This window comes from Megalobrama amblycephala, linkage group LG20, assembly GCF_018812025.1.
Source record: "Megalobrama amblycephala isolate DHTTF-2021 linkage group LG20, ASM1881202v1, whole genome shotgun sequence".
Taxonomy (NCBI): Eukaryota; Metazoa; Chordata; class Actinopteri; order Cypriniformes; family Xenocyprididae; genus Megalobrama; species Megalobrama amblycephala.
In genome coordinates, this window is record NC_063063.1 from 22,871,690 (window position 1) to 22,892,627 (window position 20,938).

The 20,938-nt window shown below is 38.5% G+C and overlaps 1 protein-coding gene across 2 annotated transcripts in view; it reads left to right on the forward strand.

The window, feature by feature from the left end:
* Positions 1 to 20,938, forward strand: part of rbfox3a (RNA binding fox-1 homolog 3a) — a 431,990-nt gene that overhangs the window by 208,529 nt on the left and 202,523 nt on the right. For both annotated transcript variants that reach the window (XM_048170905.1, XM_048170904.1), the window contains one exon: positions 6,316 to 6,393. In XM_048170905.1, coding sequence (XP_048026862.1) covers positions 6,372 to 6,393 — 22 coding nt within the window. In that variant the 5' untranslated portion in view covers positions 6,316 to 6,371. The remainder of the gene's footprint in view (positions 1 to 6,315; positions 6,394 to 20,938) is intronic.

Below are 20,938 nucleotides of genomic sequence, written 5' to 3' on the forward strand. Positions count from 1 at the left end.
CAATCAATTAACCTGTTGTCCAATGAACACACAGTGTTAATTGTTTATTAATTCTAAGAAATGTTCATTTCCAGGTTATGGGAAATAACAATCTTATTGTACAGTACTACTCAGAGCCTGTAGTCAGGATCTGCATGATTAGGGACTCCAGTATATGAGCGTGAACCAGTTGGATTCAGAGGATCTTTGGTGAATGGAAGTTTCTAGTCCGAAGCCTGGCACAAGCTTGGGGTTCCTTAGAAGCTTCTAGCTTCTTACAACGTCATCTTGACATCAGCATTTGTCAGTAAAAGAGAAGAGAAGAGGAAAAGGAGAGTTTGATCTTGTGATCAGTGAATATAAGGGGTGAAGATGTCACACCCTCTTGAGGTATCTGAGACAATAAGGAGTTTCCCTTTCAGAGGGAAGTTTTACGAGTCTTTGTTCTGTAGCAAGATATTAGCATAAGACACTGGATTGGATGAATGAGAAAAGAACCTTCTAGATTCTTATAATACACTGTAAAAAAATCCCAGTAAAATTTACGGTAAAAAACCGGCAGCTGTGGTTGCCAGAACTTTACCGTAAAAAATACAGTAGCAACGTAAAAAAAAATCTGTTAAATTTACGGTAAAATAACATTTTTCATTAACTGATATAATGTTAATTTACCAACCTAATGAAGTACTAATATCTGTTTTGTACCTTTATAATACACTGACAGTCACCAAACACAGTGGTGATAAGAGTCACATGATGAATCAAAGTTCATCACAAGCAGCTTTTCCACAAGCTGAGAAGGACAATACTAACATATAGAAGGTGCACACAGCGTCATTCACACACACACTAAACACCATCATGGTAACACACATGACATTTTAAAAATGCAATAAACATTAATTTAACAACATTAGATGTAACATAAAACCCAAATGTACATAACTGATTAGAAAAAAAATAGAAAAACTAAGAAGAAATAGAGTTATTTCAACGAAAATATATCAAATGTGAAGTGTCACATAGGGAATTGTGGGAATGTCAATTTACGGTTTTTCACTGTAAATATTACAATAATTTGTTGTTTTTCACTTCCAAAAACTGTGAATTTAACGGTATTTTACCATAAAATTACATTAAATGTACCGTTAGATCTATTACAGTTATTCACCGTATATAGTACGGAAACTTTCTGTAAACCAATTGACAGTTTTTCACCGCAGCATTTTTACAGTCTTTTACTGTTAAAATCACGGTCATTTTTACAGTGTACTAATGTGTCACAGAGTTAATAACATGTAACATAAATTGCCAAATAGGAGTCCGTAGATACCAAAAATGCTACCAATGTGATTTCAGTTAAATATACATTTGCAACTATGGAACATTAATACCAAAATATTTCAAAAGAGAGAATTAATACATAGAATAAAGCCTATAAAAGGAAAGTCATGAGATGGAAAAATTGGTTACATGTTTATACATTTCCCAAGTGGTTATATAGAGAACACATAGGTTTTAGAGGGTTTATTTGTCCTTCTCAGAGAGAATGAGTCACTACTCTCTGCAAAATTCTTTCTGATCGTAAAAGTTCCAAGTATCTGTAACAGGACACCTAGTTCTGCCTGTGTGTTAGCTACGTTTGGGATGCTAGTTGCAGTTTTAGGGCAATGGTTTCACAGAACTTTGATAGAGTGAGTTAATGGGTAATTCATTAAATATAATGAATAATTGTGTGCCTGACTGGTCCAGACGCTACAACAAATGAATATATTTTTTGATGAAATCCAAGAGGTTTTTTATCTCCCATAGAAAGCAATGAAATTACCACATTCAAGTAGTGTTGTCAAAAGTACCGGAACTTCATCGGTACTGAAATTTTGAAAATGTGACGATACCCGCATTTCTGTAGTACCGGTAGTACCGAGATTCTGGGTATATTCGGTACCCACTGATAGGGCTGTTGGCAGTATTTACTTGAATATGACACGAGTGAAGCACAAAGCTTTGTTTACAAAAGAAATAATAGGTTAGCAATTAAATGTGACATCGCAGCCATGGAAACATATTGGTTCATGCAGAATGACAGAGGTGCGTGAGTCCATAAATTTAAGCTTTGTATACTGTTTTGCGAATCGCGATCTGGTGTCCTGCTTAGCAGAGAATTTAACAATATTCCATTAGTTATTCCACATGGAATCTCTGTTTCTTTTCCCAAATCTTCCCTCACGCAGGGGATTATAAACGTTCCTTTCGTTCGCATTTAGGCCTATTATAGGCTATTCGCATTATTTACTGTGGTAAAGTAGAAATTTGATTTTTAAAAATGATTTTTACTTTCGCTTTCTCTGGCAGCGCTAAATCCAACATAGCCAGAATGTCTTGCCCCTGCGGAGGATAAAACTCGCTCTTCAGGCCTTTTACAACAAGTGTCAGTTGCTTGTAACATCAGGAGATAACATGAAGATATTATTAAAGAGAAATGGTCTCTTTCCTGCTCGTGTCCCTATCCCATTCAAAGCGCAGAGCGGTAGGCTATATCAAAGACTATAATAACGGGACAATGGCTATATGACGCATTTGTGTGGAAATAAAAAATGAATGTTTTTTAAAATAATATTTAACTTTCTTATTATTTAGGTTACCATTATTTAACTTAACTGTATTTATTTCATATATTTACAGGCTAGTATATTGTTTCACTGACGGAATAGCTAAAATAAACAAGCACGTTTGTTACCCCTGTTGAAAAAACGAGCATATGCTGGTAAGGTAGGTTTTGAAGCTGGTATGCTGGTTTGAGCTGGATTATGCTGGTCCTATGCTGGACCATGCTGGTCCAGGACCAGTTTAGGACCAGCATGGACCAGCACTTGACCAGCATACACCAGCTCAAACCAGCATACGAGCTACATACCAGCATATGCTCGTTTTTTCAACAGTACAAAATGGATGTTTGAGCATTTATTTATTTATTTTATATTTCAAAATTTATTTCATTGAGGCAGCCTATACACACACAAACATACACATGCTCCAAATCATATTTAATGTTTTTAAAATTGGCTATATAAAATAGTAAAATAGTTCCAACAGATTTTGCTGTGGTACCGAAATTGGTACCGAGAATCGTAAAATTTTCATAGTATCGGTACCGACTACTGGAATTTTGGTACCGTGACAACACTACATTCAAGGACCAGTAAAGACATTGTTAAAATAGTCAATGTGACTACAGTGGTTCAACCTTAATGTTATGAAGCGAAGAGAATACTGTTTGTGTGCAAAAATAACGACTTTATTCAACAATTTCTCCTCTTCCCTGTCGGTCTCCTATGCAGTGTATGCAGTGCAGCATTTCCGTGTTCTACGTCAGAACGCCGACTCTGTATTGGCCAGCTCCTGAGTCAGCATCACACGCATACGTCGTGGTGCTCACGTCAACAGCGTCGGCCAATACTGAGCTGGCGTTCGGACGTAAATACGGAAACTCTGCACTGCATTCGCTGTGTCAAGGTTAATTGTTGAGTAATGTTGTTATTTTTGTTTTGTTTTTGCACACTTTGACTATTTTAATGATGTCTTTTCTCCTTCTCTGGACCTTGAATGTGGTAATTTCGATGCTTTCTATGGGACATTAAAAATCTCTTGGATTTCATCAAAAATATCTTAATTTGTGTTCCGAAGATGAACGAAGGTCTTGAGGGTTTGGAACAACATGAGGGTGAGTAATTAATGACATTTTTGGGTGAACTAACCCTTTAAGTACATCATCTTGTACTTTTGGGGTTTTTTTTGTTTTGTTTTTTGTGATTTTCAAATTTTTCATCAATGTGTGTAATATTGTGATTCACCTCATGGCTAGTTGGTTTGGTTCACTGTTAGTTCAACTGTTAACAAAGTGGATGGATAGTTGCACTCTATAAGCCAAAAATTAAATATAACTAGAGCACACACAAATATAGTGTAAAAATAAAAAATAAAAATAAAGATTTTCAGTGTTGAATGTTTATTATGTATTTCACTTTGTCTACTTTCACTTTTTGAGTTTGTGTTACATTTTGGGATTGTCTTTTCTACAAAGTAGGAGAGAGACTTAGTATTTTGATCCAAGTGAGGTATCATGTTGCCTATGCCTATACAGCCTTGACCTTAAAATGCTGCCTCTGTATGCAGCTTTCTAGGTTTTGGAATGGAGCATTTGTATACATACACATTGGGTTTGGTGGATGGACACAAATACGCTCAGGGTTTTGTTGACATGCAAAGACCTCTGTTTTTCATTGCCACCCTGTGAGCCTGTTTTCAGGCAAGCGAAGCGAAATTCCTCAGAAATGAATTCTCACCGAGTTGGTAGTGACCTGGATTTCCCAGAAGACTTCCTGCATCTCCGGGTTTCAGTTCTACTCTTGACCACAGAGGGGAACACTCGGAATGAAATTAGACACTTCCCCGCAGAGAACTACAGCCTCTCTCAGATAGACAGACACAGAGAGAGAATGGACTTTGCGTGGAGGGAAAAAGAAGGTTAGATGTCACTTTCAAATGAATACTTTATCCAAAAATGAAATAAAACCTTCCAGACCTGTATACAGTCCTTCAAAAACAATGCAAAAGCCCTGTAAAATTGGCTATATACCTTTTTCTGCTTGTCTTCTGAAATCATACAATAGCTTTCTGTGAGAAACAGACCAAATTTTAGCTCTAGCTCTTCTTGGCATATTCATGAGATAGATTCGTTCATCTGGATTGTGAATGAATCATTGTTTTGAGTCAGCATTTTTCAAATGAATCATTTCATTTGGTTCACAAAAACCGATTGATTCTTTTACAAATCAGTTTTCAAGATCAGTTCAATGACATCTCAGTGTTCTGGGAAATGATAAAATTAAGTGATTAACAGCAAATTTGTTTCTCACACTTGTGACTTCAGAAGACTTACAGCATTACCACTTGTTTAGTGCTTTGTATCTTTATTTATTTATTTATTGAAGTTTGTCCACATTCATTATAACCGCAGAATCTGCACATTTTTCAAAGTTTATACTTCTGACTTTCTCTGAAGTCAGTCATATGGGTGTGAGCAAATGATGACAAAATTTCGCTTTTGGGTGAACTGTCCCTTTAAGAAAAAGAGAAGGGAGATGTGAAACAGTCAAGCATAGGTAACAGAAAAAATAGGGATTATGCAGACTTGTGAGTGAGCTGATAAATAAGAATGATGTGCAGGAAGGACAGAAAGACATTCAGTTCCAGCATGGCAGAATGGTGTTTTTTCAATAAACACATTAGCTCTATATTTCAGATTAATGCTAACAATTAAATGACACATAGGAACAACACTTTTATCAAGCCCCGTGGATATTGACGGGGCACTATGCATATTTAATCGGAATAGCCTGCAATAGAGGCCATTACGGCCGTGTAATTACGGTAATGCTCTAACAGGGTCTTTTGTTCAGAGTGCTGCATTCACTCTCATGGGCCCAGTGTTTGTTGGGTTGTATATATTTCTGTCCAAAGAAAAGTTGCAGCATTATCATCTTTCCCTGTTTCTTTTTTTTCTTCTTCTTCCTCCCTCACACTCTCTGGGTGAAGTGATTTCTTACTCACCAGAATGTTTCTCTAAATAAGAATGTGATTTGAAGCCACCTGCTATCACGTACACACAGCCAAACCTGCCTTAGTTCAGTCGATTTTAAATTAACAGTGACATCAGGCCCATTTTCTCACCGGGTCAGACCAACAGAATGATTATCCTTCTCATTCAACTATCAGACTGAGTTGTTTCCAATTGGAAAGGGTTAACAGGACTTGAGGGGGTTTGTTGTTAATATGTGCCTTGTGTGTTTGCAGCTTCCAAGTGTATGTATCCAAAGAGTGCATTTTTTGCTTTATTTATCCATATGTGAGGAAACACAAGCTGGTGTGTGTGCTCCAAATGTTATGGCAGATCCACTTCAGCACCAGCGTAGCATGAAGCACGGTTGCAGTACATGCTGAGGATTTGGTGGTTCTGGTGGGGCTCTGAGCTTATCTGAACCCTGCAGGTCCCCTGACTGTTCCTCAGTCCCCTCGCAAATTATCATAACAAGGGCATACGAAAAACGAAACAATTAAAGTCTAAACACACATTTTCACAAAAACAAGGAATTTCAGAACAATCTGTAATGTAAATTGGGAGCTCACCCTCTTTGTAATGGTAGACGGGCTTCGTACTTAATTCAAAGGAAATTTAAAATACCACTTTTTGAGGAAATACATGTTTTTTGTTGTGTGTAATTTTTGTGGCTTACATTCTTAGGCTCAAAACTTGTCACTTTCTCTCTCCCACAGGAATCAGACACCTCTGTGGTTGCAGTGAGACCCCACCAGCTCAGCCACAGCTGTACATGGAGACCCCCAGCTGGGCAGGTGAGTGGACTAGATACGTTGTTTGGATGAGTTGGTGTATGTGCGTGTGTGTGTAAATAAATCATGCCCATTTTAATTGGCACATGTCCCGTCAGATTTTTGAGGTAAGTTAAAGTGCGATTTTCAACTCACTTTGTATTGTTAGAATGTTGGTAGTATATGTAAATGGACAATGTTTACTTGTTCTCTGTGTTACCTGGACTGCCATATTCGTATTTATTTGTCAACAAAAATCCGCAGGATGATGCAAAAGGCGTTATCTGGTGGACTTTTGACAACTCGTGACAACTACAGATTATAATTCCGCATTTTTTGTATCCCCACCCATGGACAGTCAGATCAACAGAGGGTTAGTTATTTTAAGGGTAAGTTAATCACTGAAAATTGTACCGTACTATGTCTACTCTTTAAACAGCATTATTGTAAAAATGGTAGACTATGGCAACAGCTTTCTTACCTGTATGCGATGGCCTTTTGCTTTGGGGGGTTGGATGGAACTGACAGAATGGTGTTACGGTTTAACTGGTGACCGTGTTGTGACTTTACACAGATTTGAACGATCAGCCACAGATTTGTCAATTCTGAAAAACCTGTGCAGTGTGTTCATTACAATTAAACTTTCTTACCAAATGATGTTGGTATCATTGTAAAGATAAAACTCAAGTGATGTCATTGCCTGTAATGGCAAAAGAAAAAAACCTTATAAAGTCATCCTTGTTATGGGATTCGAACTCATCCATCAAAATACAATCAACGCAATCAATGTGTGTCCTACGACGGATTTTGATCATCAAATAAGCTTTTATTTAGCCTAATGTTTCATAGTCTCAGCCTCAGACATCACGTCCACGGACCACTGGCTGAACATCTGATGCATATGGGGAAACACTTCAGGATTTTCGAAGTCGTCATCTGGTTGGTTGAATTCTACAGGATGTCCGGGAGACGTGCGTGTCGCGTTCTTTAACGGTCCGCCTGGAAACAAATGCTGTGATGCCAAACCCCCTCGTGGATGAAGAACGCCGTCGTGTTTAAAACTGTGACAATGAGCGCTTACCACGAGCAACTAAACGCTGGGTTTTCGAAAGTAGGTGAAGTTTGCAGCTCCATTGTTGCAGTAAATTTGCACAACATTCTTCAATTAATAATTTATTAGTTGCATGCTGGTCTGTTATTGTAGGGACATCAACTTTACATTTCCACGCCCCTTAACATGGCGCGGAACAAAACTAACTGTGATTGGTTGCGTTACATGTCAGTCAAACGTCCTCTTGGGCAGTCCTTGGCCAATGAAAGTTGTGATAGAATTCAGACCTTCTACCATCAGTCTGAAGGTCTGGCTACATGAGACTAAATGTTTCATGATGCCAATGTGCCCATGTTAACTTGTGCCTCGCTACTGTATAGGCAGCCAACTTTTATTGAAAGCCCATTTTGTACCCCTTCAAGTTGGATAATTATTTGTTGGTTTAAGAAATTTATTTATTTTTTTTTTTTTTCCTTTTTTAAACTGAAAAAATTGGCATTATGTTGCTCCAAACTCATAGGACAAAATGTCACAGCTTCTCTTTTCCTTGCGGGTCCCCTTTCATGCTGAACAAAAGCTCTACTACTAGACTAATATATCTTATGCTCATATTGTTGTAAAGATTTTTATCTTTTTTTTTTTTCTTTTTTTCCCCCTATTTCCTCTCGCCTAGGGCACCAAACAAGCCAGATTGCCACTGGTGACCCCTCAAAATATAGGTGCATGATCGTCCTGGTTTTGAGTTATGTGGTTTCAAGAGTGAATGGTGCTATAAGCAAAGGTTGGATTGAAATTGAATCTGACTCTTCAATTCATGCGGTGGATTTCATATCTTTTGCACAATTTACATTTACAGGCTTTTTCTCTCGCTCCTATATCATCCATATCCGCTGTACGTCTCAATGTCATCGTTGTTTTCCGTCTGTCTGGGGTGTTTCCTCTGTGGATCAGTTACATTACTAGAAACCCGGTTCAGATAGAGATTAGGTCTCAATCATTAATATTTGCATGTCTGCATTTGCAAGTTTCATACATGTGTGCAGACATGCAACATTTTCCATCACATTCAATGAATTTTGAAGCTTGTTTTATTATATTGTATTATATATACATATGTGTATGTGTGTATATGTATTTGTATATTATTATATTTAAAGCTATATTTTTATTTATCGATTAGCAGTGGATGGATATATAAGTAGTTAGTAGTTATTTACATTTTTATATAAGATAATTATAATTATATATATATATATATATATATATATATATATATATATATATATATATATATATATATATATGTGTGTGTGTGTGTGTGTGTGTGTGTAATTATGTATCAGAATATTTGGTTTGGACTGAGGACATGAGTTGCATGTGTTTGATGGTTAAGGTATGATGCAGTGTAAAAGTGAGTATTTGAGTGTGTGTGGAAGTGTTTTTGAGTTTTTACTATGCTAATCAGGTCATTGCAGGTGCTCTGTAATGATAAATATTTTTGAGTTATTGTGATCGTTTAATTTCGTTTTGTGTCTTGTTCTTTCTGTTGCTGCTGTTACACCTTCATTTCCCCTCTGTGAACAATAGAGGAAGTCTGAGTCTGATATAGATATAATTATGAATTCTTATCTAGTTTGTCTGAATATCACCAGTTGTTTCTGATATTCTTAAAAAGTGTGAACTTAATCATAGATCATGATTTCTCCTTAAAAATGTCTGCATACAAATTTTACCCACAAATATGTTTGTATGTTCAGTGAGGACCCACTTCATTTACCTCATGCACAAAAACAGAAACTTCAAGTGCACCTTCCTGATCTTACCTTCCTTGTCTTAGTAGTGCAAAGCTGCCTTATAACACTGAAATGACTGATACAATTACATTGCTCTGGTGTGTGTGTGTGTGTGTGTGTGTGTGTGTGTGTGTGTGTGTGTGTGTGTGTGTGTGTGTGTGTGTGTCCTTCACAGCAGTGGTTATAAACTGCAGGAATAAAACAATGCTAAATGCAAAAAATAAAATGCAAGTAACCATATCATTTTAAATTGTTAGGATAGCAAAATGAAACGGCTTATAAACTTTTAAAAGTGAAATATCCAGTTGTTGATATTAAACTCTACGGTGTCATCTGTCACTGTTGAAGCTCGCCAAATTAGACAGATGCCAGTGCGGACAGGTTGCATGACGTGCCGTTATCCTTTGATAGTGCACAGTCCAAGATAAGAGAAATAACTATAAATTGCATATTTTACATTTTGGTGCTGTGTTGGGTGACCACTTGATGTCCAAATTAAAATTTAGGTCCTTAACCAAACTAGTTGCGAATTGCTGCTATAGGGCTGTAAATGAGCTTGTGTCTTTAAAAGTGGAGTGGAGAGGAGAGGGCCGGAGCGAGGGAGTGAGAGAGGAGTGGTTTAAGTAGTGCTGACGACAGGCCTTTGATTCTGAGCATGCCCATTAGAGGGAGCCATAAATCCTGGGCTCTCTGGACTGCCTGTGTCAGCAGTCCATGGAATGAATTGATATTAAACGCGACAAAAAGCCTCTTTAATTCTGCCTCCACCAGCCTCTCTCTCCCTCTCTCGCTTCTTCTCTTCCTTGCACTCTCTTTCTCTCTCTCTCTCTTTCCCTCCATTTCTTCTCTCTGCCTCCCCCTGTTCTGAACGGTAATTGAAAAGAGGGAGGAGAAAAAAAAGCCCTGTGAAGCCAAGCCTGTCATCATAAAAACATCTGCAATTACATCCGCTCTATTCATTATTTATGAAAGTCATTAATTAAATATTACTCACAAATAGCAATAGCATTTTCCCCCTTTTTTACCCCCATGTTGTCTTCGAAATGGGCACGTTTTCTGCCAAAACATCACAATGCCGTCTGCGGTAAACATTTATGTTTAGACATTAAGAACGATTATGACGATTATGTTAGCGTATTTGCGCCGTGGCCAATCCCTGTAGGCTCAGAGTGGCCTTTATTTTTTTACGCAGGCGGAAATCTACTTCTACCGCGTCGGCGTTGTCACCGCACACCTTAGTGCTGAAATAATGGAGATAACTTGATTCACTTTCAGGCAAATGGGATGTTCTAAAATGGCCTCCTTTCTCATTTTTATTGGCCTGTCTAAAAATGTCCCGTAATGAGAAGAGGAAGTGCTGTCACAGAATGACATCACCCCCACACATGATGCGCTAAAACTGTAAGCGGTGGGATTTCAGGTGCCAAATTGATAAGTTAGACCTGTTATTCCCAAAATTGTAAAGATGAGGAACGATACATCAAATGAGGAGCTCCGTGGCGTGACGCTCTTTTAAAACGAGCCGGATGACATTCTAAGTAGGGAGCCGGGCCGCTCTGAGAGCACCGACCAGCGCCAGGTACAGCTGTTGTAACTCTTTCACTTAGCGGGGCCCCTACGTGGAGGCTCTCAGCCGGTACGAGGGGCCGCGCTCACGACACGTACGTGATGGATTGAGTAGGGGAAAGCCATCATCTGGTTGTGCACGCGCGTGCTGAGCGAGGTGGGCCTTGCGTGATTAATGATATTTGCCTGGAGTCATCGAAAGCTGGATTTAAGTATTTCGGATTTAAAGTAACATTCGTCTCTATTGTTCACAGCGAGAGAGGCATTAGTCAAATTCAGCCACGTCTCGGCAGACGACGACGCTCCAACCCCTGGAGCACGCTGTGTAACAGTGCGGTTGTCTCATTCTCGCTTCGACAAATTATTCATGCAATTTTCGCCCGTTTTGTCTGATTATCTACAAATCTCTCTCACAACTGAGTTTATCATCCTGCCAAAATCATTTATTTCTCAGTAGTATTTCCTCTGAGTAAATGTTTGATGAATTGCTGTCATTACGGCTGTTTTTAAAGTGCAAATATATTCTGCCAAATATAGGGCTTTGTTTATCATGGTAATTTTGAAAAAAAAAGCAATATACATTTTCCATGTTAAATAAGACCTCAAAACATGACAGTATCTGCTGGATCTGATAAAATGATTTTCGGTAAAGAATAAAAAAAAAAATATATATATATATTTATTTTTTATTAATTTTCAGTCAACTACCTTTTTAAATTCAAATAACAAAGCCTCAAGGCCAAGTTGTAAGGGCATGTTTCTTTTTCCCCCCATATTTTGAGTTCCGTGTACCCAAGGTGAAGGGCCGTTGATGCCATTAACAGAATGGACAGAGAGAGGGAAAAATCCCTTGTGACAACTGAGTAATGAGATGAAATGATAGACCTGGCTCGGGTCTGGCACTGGTATTTTGTAACTGTAAACGTCCTGAACTCAGCATTAAACTGACCATCTGATCCAAGACTAACAAAGATCCTCAAGGTCAAAGACTCACTCTTTCCTCTAAAAAAGTGTTCCTTAAAGCGCTTAGCAAAGCATAATTTGTGCACCGTTTTTCCTTCGCCTCAAATAAATCACTCTGCGTAGATGGTCAAACACAAACGTCCCAAGTTCGACTGATATGAACTGACTTACCTTTTTCGAGCACTGAGCCAGATATCAACCCTCTCTGGTCAGATGCTTTCAAAAAGCAAAGGGGTGAAAGAGCAAAGATTGCACCTGACTGCCTCGCCGCTCTGTTTCTGTACGTCTGCAGCTTCTACGGATCTGTCAATGGAAATCCAATTGCCGGGAAAGCGTTCAATCCTAACTCGGTTACCTTGGTGGATAGTGGCATCCACTGTATCCACTGCTGCCTGTTTGTGCTGTTTGTTTTAGGCCTAAATCATGGCAGATGGGGTGTGTGCGAGTGCACCGTGAGGAAAATATACATTTGGAATTACTCACAGCCGAAGCAAAGCCTTACTGGGGACTTCAAAGAACAGAATATTATAATTCATGCTGTAAAATATTGAGAAGCAGGAGAAATATGCAAAAGAGTGCTTACTCAGTATCTGCCCTTTTTACACACCACTTATATAGCATGCTGTCTTGCAGTGTTACTGTGCAACAGGTTTTAAAGAGACAGTTCACCAAAAATTTAAAGTTTTGTGGCCATTTACTCAGCCTTTTCTTTCTTCAGTCAAACAAAAAAGGAGATATTTTGGAAAATGTTCACAATGCTTTCTTCCATAAAATGAAATTAGATGGTAACCAAAGCTGATAAAACATGATAAAAATATCATAATGTGACCTAATGTGATGTATTTCAAGTCATCTGAAGTAATATGATAGCTTTGTGTGAGGAACAAGCAGAAATTTAAGTTATTTACTTGATATTTTGCTCGACATCCTTCCTGACTGACCAAAAAAAAAAAAAAGTATATTCCTTAAATGTTTTTAAATGTCTATAGAGTTTTTAATCTTATGGATTTACATGACTTTTATAAGTCAAATTTAATATTGGAATGTCTCATAAACCCAGGGTTTTAAACCCTCTGTGTTTTAATTATTTTGGGGGTATTTTGTTGCTTTCAGGGGCTTTTTTTTTTTGCCACAAGCTCTAGATAATTTCTGTCCCTTTTCACCATTCACTTTCGTTGTATGCAAAAGAGCACCATGGGCCTTCTAGTATAAATATCTCCTTTTGTATTCTGCATAAAGAATAGTCATATAGGTTTGGAAAGACATGAGGGTTTAATTTTTGGGGAGTGAAGCATCCTCCATCTACATTCTTTGTCAGTAGTGATGTTTTATATGCCTTACTGTGGCTTGCCATTGTGAACGCCATTGAGGGCAATATCGGCAAAACTAAAGGGGCTTTTCTCTCACGCTCACCCTTACGAGTGCTCTTCAAATGAGGGCTTTCTAATCGTAATTACACCCGAGACTGTTTGGCTTGTATCAGTGCTCATCAGGAGCCCCTCTGGCCAAATCACAGGACTCAAATCAGAATCGCAATGACACGCCTTTAATTAGAAAGTTTTGATGTCTTAAAATGCTTCTTGGACAGGATTGGGGGTTCTTTGAAGCATGGAGACATGACATTGATTATCGAAAGATGTCTCTCTGTCAGATGCTGCAAGGAGGCGCAAACAGGAAGTTAATCTTAGCTAGCGTCCTATCCTCTGTCATACAGACGAGAAATGATTGCAATGTGGTTGACATTCTGTGATATGAATGATATGTTATAGTCTGTGTTCATTTGATTTGCAGTGTTATGGTCAGGATTATTCAATATTAAAGTAACTGTTCACCCCCCCCCCCCCCCCCAAAAAAAAAGGAAAAAAAAGTGTCATTATTTACTCAACCTCCTGTTTTAAGACTTTCTTCTGTGGAACACAAAAGATTAATTTTTGAGGAAAATCCTGTTTTTTTGTTGTTGTTTTTTTTTTTTTTACAAGGTAAAAAAAAAAACACAAGGTAAGTAATGGTATAACCATATTTTTAGAATCACTCCCAGCTGTTGAACAATAAAAACATTGACAGCCAATAAGAATCCAGAGCTAGTACTATTATAGCAGCAGAAGCCAAATTGTACATGCTTATAATGAACCTTATCGTCCGTTGACATGGATGCTAATATAGTAATAGTTATAGTTATCTGTCTTTATAGTTATTGATGTGAATGGGCCTTTATTTAAATCTGCTGATCTTTTCAATGGTTGATTCAATCAATTGATTCTCAAATTCAAATCACTGACTGGTCTGGTCGCAGCCAATTAACGTTTTTGTATTCCACAGAAGAAAAAAAGTATAATGATGTAATATGATAAATTATGACAAAATTCTCATTTGTGGGTTAACTATTCATCTGAACAAGGTTCATTCCCTAATCTTACGATTGTTGAATAAGTATATATCCCATTTGTACACGTAAAGTCTAAAGAAAGTAAATCTCACTGGCAAAGTTCCTTGCAAATTATTGTATTTGCAGAGATGTGCTGGGCTTAAAGAATTTCTCCTTTCCCTACCTGTCATGGTAATATGATTAGTCAAAGCTATGTGTTTCCTTGTGGTTAATGTTCTTTTCGCTCTTAGAGATGTTTCTCCACTAGTTCCTCATCAAAAATTAACAGAGAAAAAAAAAAACGTAATGATAATCGCGAAGTGTTGCATTATTAAGCCTGCAATTCCTGAGTGTTTGGAGAGGGGTGAGGGTGAGGGTACTCATCATGCTGATTTGAGGCCTCTCAAAGGACGCACAGGGTGTTGTTTATGAGGATAATGAGCCCTTCATCTCACCCAATACAGCGTACAATGGGCTCATTACAATTAAAATGGCTGAAAAGCAGGCCTAGTGGAAGCAGGGAATGAGCATGATGAGAATTCAGTGGGAACGTTTGGAGGAATTGTTTATTAACCGGCCAGGAAGTCATTCTTAACCCTAGTGGCAGCTGAATTATGTTCCATTACTGAATTGGACCTAATGCTTTTTCTGCCAAACATATTGCTCTTGATGCCCACTCCAGGCAAAGCGCTAGTAATGTCCACACCATTGCAAAATATCTCCTGAAACAGCTTGTTTTTCTCCTTCCTGTTGAAATTTGCTTCCGTAACAAAGTTCAAATGGATTTTTGGCCCGATAAACACAATCTTTCAACATTTATACATGCGTAAAGTGAAACACGTCCTCTAAAAAAAGACCCGCAACCTCTGATGAGCTACTAGGATCATCAGAACGACCCATTCATGACTTTGTATGCATCACTGTCTTCAGGCTATAAAAGAATAATGCAGTTATTGATTTGAGCATTTCAGCTCATATGTTTCCACCTCGCCCAGCTCTGCTGCCCAGATTAATTTTTGAATCTTCGATTCATAGGCACATCATATAATGAATAGAGGTGATTCATGTCATTGCTTTTAAATGCTTAAATTGATGTGGTTCCCCACTGATTGATAGTGTAACACTGGCGCACAGTCTGCGTTAGAGCTGCACGTTTAATCGTTAAAGATTTCAGGTCTTTTCAACCACACAGAATCATTATTTCTGTTACAAATATGCAAATTATTACAGAAATACTGGGAAGTTTATAGTTCGATATAAACACTGATGTCTACGGTAGCAATTACTTTTGAAGTAACTTGGCCCTTAAAATAACAATTGTATCGATTACATCATTTCAAGACAAGTGAGTGAATCATTCATTCAAGAGATTCGTTCAAAAATGCTGATTCATTCAGTAATGAAACAAGTGAAGTATTTATGAGTCATTGAATCATCCATTCAAACAGATTTTTTTTAAATAATTCATTCAAATTAATTAAACATTTTTAAATAGAATGCAGTAATTAACATTTTGTCAGAACCTCTAGTAAATTACTTATTATTTTGTTTAGTTGTCTGTTCAGAATTGTGTAAGAATCGTAATCTCTGTCAGCAGTTACTGTACATCTTTCAGAAATGTGTATTGATCATGTTTGGGTGCACCATTTTACTTTTTTTTTTTTTTTTTTTTTTTTTTTTTTTTACTTGGTATTGCTTTCATTTGATAGCATTACGGTTGATTTGCATAAATCTGTCCCTCAGCGTTAACTCATTACATTGTTGCAAATCCATTTTGGTTATAAGCTTCGTTTAAAGTTCTCTGCCGTAATGTGCTTTGCATTAATCCAACCTTTACTGTCAAATGTTACACACAGTAGCCTGAAATTATACGACTGGAAGCTTTAAGAGCGGACGGACCTCTTTTACCCACCCAGTTCCACCTACTTGGTCCAGGAGAGACGAGGAGCAGCGGCTCTGTAATCTGTTGTTCATTTTCACTTCATTTTTCTCCAAAGTGACATCTACTGTCCAGCAGGTGGTACCAAACATTTATCTATCCTCTCTCTCACGCCATCCAGCCTTCAGAAGATTTAGACACCCCAAACAATAGGCTCTCCAGAGACGCCTTTAGTCTGCAACACATAAGTAAACACGCGGCACTGATCCAGACGAAAGGAAAAGACAAACTGAGGTGTTTTAGACACAAAAGTTTCAGTGCAGCTGGACAAGTTTACAGTTTTTCTCCGCCGAGTTGCTGACATTTTCAAATCTCTTTCTCTCTACTTTGTCTACGAGTCGACATTCCCTGAGTGTCATGCATCGTTTCAATCAAACACTGTAAAATGTTGGGGCTGGTCGTTAATCCTCCTCTCACCCGTTTAATGGCCGCAGCAAAAATGGAGTCGTAAAATTCCCTCTTTTTTTCTCTTATAGAAGGTGGAAAGTGGGGAGAGGGACCCTGATAGTGGGGTGGGGGGTGGTATTTGCTTCCAGCATAGCTTTCAGTGCCCGTGTGGCATGAAGTTATCAATGTGAATTGCTTTGAGGTTATCTAATTGGTGAGAGGAGTGTAATATTGAACGAAAGTCAACACAGGCCTTTTCTAAAAGCGTGCTGTAGCCTTTTTGGTCAAAGATTTGGGCTGGAAACTAAATCTCTAGTGAGTAAAAAAGCAAAGAAATTACTGTATTTATACAGGTTTCCTGAACACTTTCCCATTTGCCATTAATTAGAGAAACAGCTACCCCCAAACTCATGCCATCGGTTGAGCTTTTTTTCTTTTTTTGACATGGAAATATCACACACTTCAGCTTTAACGTCAGGTTGCTCCAGGTGTACTGTCCCTGAAAAGCCGTTCTGTATATACAAAGAAGTCTTAGCTAAATATAAATTAGTAAATTAGTGGAACAAGCCGGATGGCTGGCTGAGGAACCGATTCCTAAGAGGGCGAGAGTCCTCTCCATACGCTACGGTGTGCCAGCTTACGGCCCTGGATAGTGCTGGAGTCAGTGGTTCTAATTTTGTCCTCCCGCTTCATTCTCTCAGCATCGTTGCCGGTGTGATAACTTCATCGCTAAACAATTAAAAACCCGCCTTCCATTTCCGTACATGTCGGCTCAAGAAGCAGCAGAGGAGCTTATTATGTGGGGACTGCGCAGGCAGCGATGCATGTAATGCAGACGACGCGAGCGGGAGAATGCGAGAATCGTCTGGGAGCGGAGACTGTTTGCGGAACATTTGTACATGCGAGAGGCTTTTGATGTTGTGTTGTGAAAACACATGTTAGTGCTCATTATAGCGCTGTTCCTCAGCCCTTCATTTGTATATTGTGCTGGGCACGGGCACTGAGGAGGAGCCATCTACCCTACAGAAAGTGTGCACCCTCTCTCCACATTCCCCCATTCATCATGTTGACACCAGCGCAGCTACTTTTGTGAAATGGAGAAAAATGGTTAAGTCAGCTCTTTCCCTGAGCCTCTTGCAAGTATGTGTGTGCGTGTATATTTCTGTGCACGCTTGTATGAGGAGTTTGTGCGTGTGATGAGCATTGGCTGGTATGATTTGAACATGACGTGCGAGACAAGAATTCTTTTTTAACACGCTGAATGAATTTCTTTTATTTATTTAATGGTTGCAAAACTTGCTATTTGTTTTGCTGAATTTTAAAGACGGACATTCAAGCCAATATATACACACAGAGGTTGGTTGGTTGGCTGGCTGGCTGGCTGGCTGGTTGGTTGGAAAATAAATGAATTAATTATAATAATTAAAAGCTTTCATCGGATTGGCTGGCCAGTGTGTGTGTATATATCATAAATAATATAAGCAACAGTAACAGTTCACTAATAAATGGTTGGCTGCTTTTAATTACATTGGTTGGACAGGGACAAAAATGCCCAACCAGTCTGATCACCATCAATTAGTGGACTGTAAATATAATCCTAAATGAATGAATGGAGAATGGATGGTCTGGTTAAGCATTTAATAGTCTTCCTCATAGGCTCATATATACAAAGTACACGAGGACAGAAAAAACATTCAATCTTCCATATGTGAGCAACTGTCTCTATCCCTAACAAGACATAATACGTGCATGGAGACATTGTAAAATTGCAAAAAGCAAGGTGTTAAATGGTTCAACCCTATCATTACGTCATTCTGAAATCATACAGACGTCTGTCTCGCTCTCTCTCTCTCTCCTTTTCTGTCTCGGTCTGGCCCGCTGTTTTGCAATATTCTCGACTAATACTGAAATTTTATCAGTTTCCCAATCTACTGTCTGATTGAAGACTGAGGAGGACATTAACATACATGGTCTGTCACACACTAGAAGACACAAATAAATGAGCAAATTTCCATTTCCTCACATGTCACCTTCATTTATGCCTGATGCTTTTCGAGAATGGACAGATTGTTCTCTTCCGTTTGGTACTTCCAAATAATTTTTAACTATACCCCAGCTAATACCAAATATAGCAATGTTTCTATAATGAAGAAAGTTTCCTCAGTACGCACTTACACTTACCGTCTCAAATAGGTTCACAAATTCAAGATGCTTTACAGCCTTTCTGTACAATTTGCTGACAATTTGTTTGCCTTATGTGTGTGTGTGTGTCCACTTGCACATGTGTTTGTGTATGTGTGCACGCTAAAGAGACTATGATAGAGCCATGGACCCATTACACCTCTTTTCCTCTGCGATTGTTATCTTAAGGGCTGTTGATTAGTCTTTGTTAGGAATGTTTAATCTTCATTAAAGATTTAAGGGGAGAAAAGTCACTTGAGAAATTCGGAAATTAAATATTTAATGAGCTAATTCCTATCTGTGGCTCACACCTTTACCCAGAGCTCAGTGTTTCTCATTGTCGTTAGCGATCAGAGGTCATTTTAAAACCTTTTACAGAGTAGGATATTAAAATGGATCACAGCTCATTTTTCTTGTCCACTGCAAGCACTGGACCGACATATCAGACTGTGAACTTTTAAAGTCTCCTTCTTTAAGGTTAAATCAACTAATTATGAGACTTAAATTTTATACCCTGAAGATGTCCGAAATTTAAATGGAGCTGAACCAGAGTGGGAAGATTTTGTGCTGATTATCTGTACTTGCTCATAAGTTAATTTGGGATGCGTGTGCTCGCTTGAGTTTGCTGTGTGTCCGTCAGAGTTGACTGATGGATAGATGTTTTAACTCACTACAGAAGTTCCGCTTAGTTGCTCGGCTGTTTGCTGACACCAAGCGCTCACACGCCGGTTTATAGGGCCTCGCGTGGATATTGAGAGGTGTCCGTGAGCGGAGAGGTGGCCCGCTCGCTCTCTGACACTGCGAGCGAGACTCTGAGACTGAGGAGCTCGGACTCCCTTCGTGTCACATGGTATTTGTCACATTTCAGTGAAGTGAACCAGGAAATTTGCTGGGCCATTGCTCAGGAGAAGAGGCGAAAGAGAGATAGGTCCTGATGATAGAGAGGGATGGTGTGTGAGTATGTGTGTGTGAGGGAGAAAAGAGATTGATAGAGGCAGTAGGCTCCATCTGACATCTGCTGAATTGTCCTCTTTACAGTTTGGCACCATAAGGACATTTGAACTCATGGGTAGTGGCTACATGTAGACTGTATTCACGCTTCCAGGCTGACCACTCCGCAAGGGAAAAACGCATTTTAACCATTGCATGTCCATCTGTTTCATACAGTTTGAAATATAAATGGCCTACCCTTCTGAAAAGACCAGCATGGATGTATATCCTGGTCCAGTGCAAGAGGTCGCAAGAGGTTCTCAAGAAACATTTCTTATTATTATCAATGTTGAAAATAGTTGAACAGTCGAAAACAGTGCCATTTATTTTCATTATTTTATTTTATTAATATTATTATTATTATTATTTTAGAATTCTTTGAGTATTAATTTCTTTATAAAAAATAATACTGACCCCCAATTTTTGAACAGTTGCATATACATTATAATTACATATTGTCAGTACAGATCATATTTCAGTAACTGTGTTTAAATTGAATATTATTTTTCCTTCATCTGCAATTTTTCCTTCACCTGTCATTTTTATTTTTAGACACCACTCCTTTTACCTTTCTCCGTCTTTTACCTTTCTTTTGTATTTTCTAATTAATTTATATATGTTTTTTTTTTACACTATTTTTGTTTTAGTTTGCACATTTGTATGAAAATGCTTTGGTAATATGATTATAAAATATTTGCCATGCCAAAAAAATTATAGAGAAATGGAACATTTGTCTTTGTCAGACTTTGTTGACCTGTACTGTTCAAGTTCACTACTGATGTGAAGAACAATACTGAACTTTAGCATTTTAAACACTGGTAAGGGGAAGATTTGATGTGAAACAACATTTGTAGAATTTCTTATTCAGTTGCCCAACCTTCAAGAAAAATCAACTCAATGTAATGCATTCCTGATCATCAGAAAGCAACAGGCCGGTTGCTGTTGTCAGTACTGTTTGAGGAAAAGGCCTCCATCGTGGAAAGGAGGCCTATTGACCAGGCCTGTAAAAAGAAGCTGCACATATTCATTTAGCTGGTCTCCCACTCCTGGGAGGCCATTGATCGCCTCAGAGTGAGACTGTAATCTGCGTGATTGTAACGTAAAGAGGGGTTTCAACGGAGCACGGGCACATTTTATCGCAGGTGGAGAGGACCCTGGGGGAGGGGATGGGGGTCTCAGGGGCAGTAGAGAAGATGGAGATTGGGGGGGATCGGGCTCTTAAAACGAGCTGAGGGTGAGTTGTTAAGTCATTGATTACTTGCCGACTGAGATTACAGAGGTGTAATGGCTGCGCGCAGATAACATGGCAAGTGCTTTCTCTCGCTCTCAGCGAG